General features: G+C 40.0%; 1 protein-coding gene across 1 annotated transcript; it reads left to right on the forward strand.

Annotated features, from left to right (window-relative positions):
- Positions 1 to 356: 356 nt before the first annotated feature.
- Positions 357 to 6,112, forward strand: MAP10 (microtubule associated protein 10). The gene has a single exon (XM_074262407.1). It carries the CDS (start codon positions 502 to 504, stop codon positions 3,247 to 3,249), a length of 2,748 nt encoding a protein of 915 aa, XP_074118508.1. The 5' UTR covers positions 357 to 501; the 3' UTR covers positions 3,250 to 6,112.
- Positions 6,113 to 6,530: the final 418 nt, after the last annotated feature.

Consider the following 6,530-nt stretch of genomic DNA (forward strand, 5'->3'; position numbering starts at 1 on the left):
AACACCGAATTCCTCTCTGCCCCCAACTTCGCAGATGGAGCTGACAGAGCGGGCGTTCTAGGTTTGGAACATGACTCGGAGGCCATGTAGCCCGATCCCCTAATTTTACAGTTGAGGAGCCACCCGAGCAGACTAAGAAAGCTGCCTAGGTCACGCGTGCAGTGACAGAGGTGGGATTTGCACCGGGTCTTCCAGGGGAAGAAGGTCTGGGTCACGTTCTGCTAAAACGCAAGAGAAATCATAAACCCAGAATGCCGCTTTCCAGAGGAAAAATGTACTGCCAATGCACCTCCCGCCAATCTCGCGAGAAGTTAAGCCACCATGGACGCCCCGCCCCGCCCCGCCCCGCCCCGTCCCCGTTTGGGCTCCCTCGTCTCGTCTCGGTCTTTCTGAGTATTTCATGCCCAGCGTTGCCTTTCCGAGACTCTCGCGAGATCCTGTGGTTCCCGAGTTCCGCTTCCCCCTCGGCGCGAAGGGGTCGTAATCTCTCGGGGCAACGCGATGGCGACGGTGAGTGAGGCTGCTTTTGAGCGGCTCTTCTCCTTGGAGCTGCTGGTGGATTGGGTGCATCTGGAAGCGCGGCTTCTGCCTTCGCCGCCGCCGCCGGAGGACGAAGAGGAGGCCGGGCCGCCCCCGCCCGGCTCCCTCCGCCTGGCCGTGGCCTTCCGCCTGCTGGACTTCCCCACGCTTCTGGTGTATCCTCCGGGGGGCCCCGGCTCTCCTTCCCGCCAGCGCCGGCCCGGCTTGTTCCCCTTCGGCCGCGGCAAGTCCTGCCTCTTCCGCTTGGATGCGGCCATCCTGCAGCGCCTGCTGACCGTCTCCCCACTCTACGCGCTGCTCCTGACGGTCCCCCCCGGCAGCCCGACCCCGGCCCCGAAGCTCTTGGGCAGCTGTAGCATCTCCCTGGCTCCCGCCGCCCGAGCGCTCCTCCGAGAGGGGAAGGGGCTCTCTGGCACGGGCCCCTGCCAGGGCCACAGAGGCCTTTACGTGCTGAGAGACCTGATGGGGGAGCAGGTCGGGCAAATCTACCTGGGCTACCGCCTGACCGATTTGGGGAGCACTTTGCTGGACCACGTCCCCCCAAAGATGCCCGAGTTCCCCCAGAGGGAGGAGACTCCCGCGGGGGCTGGGGTGAGCGAGGTGGGGGAGATAAGGACTGAGGAGAGGAGCCCTCCAGCTCCAGAGGAAACGCAGCCGGTTACTCCGCCACTGGAAAGCTTTGCTCAAGTGGAACCAGAGGGTTTGGAAGATTTAAAAGAACCAGAGGAGCAGGAAGAAGTGATCGAGTTAGTCACCTACGATAAAAGTCAGCCAAAGCAGCAGGAATACGTGATTAAGACAGTTAAAACCCCCAGCAAACACATCAGGAGTGATGTAGACACTGAGCTGATAGACTCTTCCCAGTCAGAGGTTAGAGAAAGCATCGGTACCAAAAACCGGGAAGTCACAGAGCTAGAGTTTGAAACTAATATAATTTGCCCGCCCCCTCTCTATTATTCTCCTCAGGCACCAAAAAGGGCGCCACCAGCTAAAGGCAAATTCATAACTGTACCTCACGTCGATGTGCCCAGGGAAGCTAATGCTGTGGTTCAGGAAGAGAAGGTTCCCTGTCCCGTGGTAAAGAACGCTGATGTCCCGTCACATCAGAGTCAGAACGCCATGACCCAATCTGAGCCTGTCCCGGAGGGACTTTTTGACCAAGATAAACTTGACGCAATAAGGCATCTACCTCTATTAAATGCTTTATTGGTTGAGTTATCTTTGTTATATAACCAGCCACTTGCAGCTGCTACTAGTGTACACCCTCAGTTAGCCTGGTTATACAGGCCTGAGGATGGGAAAGCCCCAGCACCTCCTGACAATGCTCCTTGTAAAACCGAGGAAGTGGGAGACAAGTTTTTACCTAGCAAACAAGAAGAGGTCCTAAATCCTCCATTATTAAGGAACCAGGTTGGACACCACCTCAGAAAAGGCTTTGAAAAAAACAGGAGCAGTCAAAAAAAAGTGGTTCCAAGGAGAAAGTTGTTTTATGGCCTTACAAATACACTCAAACTCCGTTTAAAGCAAACAAACCCAAACATGTTAATAGTACATGAAAAAAGAGAACAGTATAGAAAAATGCAAACAGAAATGTCAGGTACAGAAAAGCTTAATACTTTACCATCTAAAGGGAAGCATGGGAAGCCACATAGACTTCCCAGCAATCTGTGTTTGGCTTCAGATGTTCTTTTTCCTGAAAACATTAAAACTTTAGAGCAAAATGGGGTGAAATCTGAAGTTCAGAGCCCTGCAAAAGAAACTCATGTTACTAGAACTGAGAAAGAGAGAAATGTTGAAATCAAAGCAAATAAGAACTCCCATATAAAAGTGGCCAAAGTGATAAAGCCCATTTTACCAGAAAATGTCCCTCTCACAAATGTTTCAGAAAAAGTTAAGAAAGAAGTAAAAGTCAGTCTTCTAGATATTGACGCAGAGAATATCAGAATAGACAATATTGTTACAGATTTTAATAATGAAGCAAATGAAACTGTGGGTTATAATTTTCATCTGCCTAATTCAAATGATAGTAAACCAAGAAAAAATAGTCATTCTGAAAGCATTCCAGAAATGAAGTATTCTGATGACTTTACTAGTCCATACTATTCTGAAGATTTTTCCAGTGCTGATGATACTTTTGAAAATTCTAAACTTCATGATAGTAATCCTGAAGTGGAAGCAGATAACCTCAGTTATTCTTATTTAAATGCTAATTGTAAGTCTAGTGAATCCAGAATGTCTAGAAAAAGTCTTAAAAGTGAAATGAATTCTGTTCTTACCCCACCTTTTTCAGTTGGTTCACCAGTACATTCATATAAAAAATCTCATCTTTCAAAGTCTGAGGGCAAAAGTCTAGTAGATGTAAATAGTAGCTCCAGCAGTGACCTTTCCTCACATTGGAGTGAAGGGAAGGAAAAACTGAATGACCAAAATGACATTCATAATAAAGAAATGAGGAATAATAAAGTCACCTGTGACAGACAGAACTCAGAAACTGGCCAAAAATCTTTAGAAAAAAGCCAGTCACTAAGGACATCTCAAGTGAGTTCTTATTTGCCATCTAATTTATCTGAACTAGAATTTAGTCCTCAGGATAGCATTGCTTCAGATGAGCTTGAAGAAAATGATGAACTTGGCTCACTAGATATTTGCAAACAATACAAGGACATCTGTGAGTTAGTAATAAATAAGCTTCCTGGGTATACAGTGTAAGATTGGGGTTTTTCATATTTAACTTTTTAGAAATATATATAGTTAGATTTATAAGTTATACATTTTTATAAATTTACATTGCTTATTTTTATACATAAATTATGTGAATGCATTCATTATGGAAATGCAAAATAAAATTTTGCTCATGTGCCATGCTTTTATTACTGTCCAAAATCAGTATTACTCTAGAAGCATTTTGCAGTACCTCATAAAACTATTATAAATGCCTTATAGTTTTCTGTTTTGTTCTGTTAAAGGTACAAATGCTTTAGAAATTGGTTCTGATAGACAATCAAAGAAATTAAGAAAAAAGCAATGCTTAGGCGAGGGAGTCCTGTGGGGGGTGATTTTAAATTGTTAGAGGAATTTTTTTATTATGTATTCATTATCTTGTTCAAGTTGCTGTTTAAATCACTGAATGACACAAAGACAGATGTCCCTTATTCCAAGGAGCTTATGTTCCAGTAGATGCCATTACAATTTATGTAGAACAGAGGTCTTAGGAAAAGGAATAAAGAGTAAGATATTCTTGCTCTAAATGAAAGATAAGGCCACTAAGAAACTTGAGAAAAAGCAACAAATGTTTGTGTTACTAATATAAAAATCCACAAATGATTTTAATTTTCTATTTTTGTGTCATTAGTGGAGGATAATAAATCAAGGAACAATTCTGAATGAGGTGCCATTTGAGAGGGGAGGATAAAATAAATCATAGCTCTGAAGGTTTTAGAGGCAGACTATTAAATCCAGATACATGAATGAGAATGTGGACATGAATCAGAGATAACAAAAAAATTAGAATTTCTTAAGCTGTGAAGGAAAAATATTAATGTTGGAAGTTTTAAAAATTACCAATATAAGATCATGAAATATAATTTTATGATTAAATTTTGTACCATATTTGTATCATTTTAAGTAGAGAAGAATGAACATTTAGCAGTTTTGATGAACAATTCTAGTACTGATTCTACACAAAGTTGGACTCAGAGACTCCAAGTGTAAGCCCTATCTATGGTATTTTTTTTGCATGACTAAGTCATAGGTTTGGAGATTTAAAGCTAGAAAGGGAACTTTGAGCATCAGTCTAGTCCCATGATTATATTCATGAGGATATGGAGCCACTGAGAGATTAAGTAAATTGCCCAATGATAAATGTGTATTAGTGACAGAATTGAGATTTCAACTTGGGGCTATTAATTACAGAAGAGATACTAATTATAAAAGTATTATATGTGTATAAGGGGGAAAAGTTGAATGGACTGATAGCAGGTTGCTCCAATTGCTGATAAAATCCAACTAAATCTCATTAGTGTTGGCTTAAAAATCTTAAGTAACAAATTTCCTAAGTGTCCATGCCTATATAATTAGTAAAGTGAAATCAAACATTTACTCTAACATTTCCTTTCCTCATAATAGGAAAAGGAAGTGTTCATTTCTCTTAACTCAGTCCTAGTCCCAATAATTTCCTTTCTCTTATCTTAATGTTGTAATGTCTACAATAAGATGACTTTGGAATATTTCTATTTGAATCCATGTTCTATTATTTACTTATGTAACCTTGGACAGATAAGTCACTTAACCTCTATGGGTTATAGCATCTAAAAAATGAAGCAGTTGCACTACATGAGGTCCCATAAAGATACTCTAACTTAACCTTCCCATTTTATAGAGAAGGTAACTATTAAGGACTGATGTCTCCAAATAACAATTTAGTGGGGAAAGCAAAACCAAAATAATTAGTGAATAATACAGAATGCAGACTAAGTAGTAGTGTGTACAGAATATGTTCTGTAGTAGTTTGTCAGAACTGGGAAGTAGGTAAGGAAGATATTTAGGGTAGGAATTGCATATCTATTCATGTAGTAACTGTAATAGATAATGAGAACGTTGATTAGGGTAGGTTCTTCTGTGCCAACTGATGATGCTTGTTATCAATGGGGAGAGGTAAACTTAAAAAAAAGTCAGACCAAATCCAATAGCTCCAATAGTGTAGGACGCATTGCTCTCCATTGACTGTACCTCTGTCCACAGAATATCTTTGGAATTATTTTTCCAAGCTTTAATTAAACACAGCAAATTGGTTGGTAACCTTTGGTGTGATCTTCTTAGCACTTGACACCATGTTCTCCCTACTGTGTTATATGGACAGATTTTTGGATAAACAGTAGTTCACACTGGTTGTTCATTATGTTTTGCTTTGCATTTTGTCTTTGACACTTCTTCTATTACCTTCCTGCTACCAGTTATAAGCACAAGGTTGTGTACTTGTGACTTGAGGAAATGAAAAGTTACTAAAAGTTGTTGACCAGAGTAATGGCCAAAAGTGGTATTGAAGAACAATTTGGGTGCAGCTAGGTAGCGCAGTGGATAGAGCACCAGCCTTGAATTTAGGAGGACCCTACTTCAAATCTGGTCTCAGACACTTAACACTTCCTAACTGTGTGACCCCTGGGCAAGTCACTTAACCCCAGCCTCAAAAAAAAAGAATAATTTGATCATGATAAAATATTGAAAATGTTGAGAAAAAAAATTATTGATAAAATAACTGATTTTACTTGCTTTTTATTTTATGATAAAATATTCTCATAAAATAATTATATGTTAAGTAATAGAAATACACAAATATAATTCAATTCAATATACTTTTAAGTTCCTACATGTTTAATAAATGACATTAAAATTAGTTCAAGTGGCCTAACAAATATTTCTCCCTTAAATTGTTTTTGAAAAGGTATTTTGAATTTTTAAAAGTACAGAATAGAGTGACTTAATGTACAAACTGGCAGCTACTAATATATGAAACCATAGAATTCTGCTTTATTTAAAATATATAATAAAGGCAATGTTAATTTCAAAACTAAAATATTCATGTTTTTAAATTTGGGGGGGGTCTCTTATTCAGTTTTAGAAATGCTTCAGTCTTTTTATTATGGGGTGGGAAAAAGGAAACAATAATCTTACTGGCCCTCTTCCACCTAACTACTATATAAAATAGGAGAGGAAAAAAAAAAAACAAAAAACAACCCTCCTAAGTAGAGACAAGCAAAAGAAATCTCAAATATTGGCAGTCTTCAGAAATGTATCTTGTTCTGCACTTTGAAACCATGACCTGTCAGATCATCATTAATCTTTTAGAAATTGGTCATTTCATTGAGCAGATGTAAGTATTTCAGAGATGTTTTTTTCTTTGCAATTTTTAAAAAGTTTCCACTTACTTCACTGTATAATAATAATAAAAACAGTATTAACAGCAGTGTCTGCCAGGATCATTTAGAGAGCAC

This window comes from Sminthopsis crassicaudata, chromosome 4 (assembly GCF_048593235.1).
Source record: "Sminthopsis crassicaudata isolate SCR6 chromosome 4, ASM4859323v1, whole genome shotgun sequence".
Lineage (NCBI taxonomy): Eukaryota > Metazoa > Chordata > Mammalia > Dasyuromorphia > Dasyuridae > Sminthopsis > Sminthopsis crassicaudata.

Coding starts and splice junctions, on each gene's coding strand:
- MAP10 (XM_074262407.1), top strand. CDS start 502: ATGGCGACGGTGAGTGAGGCTGCTTTTGAGCGGCTCTTCTCCTTGGAG.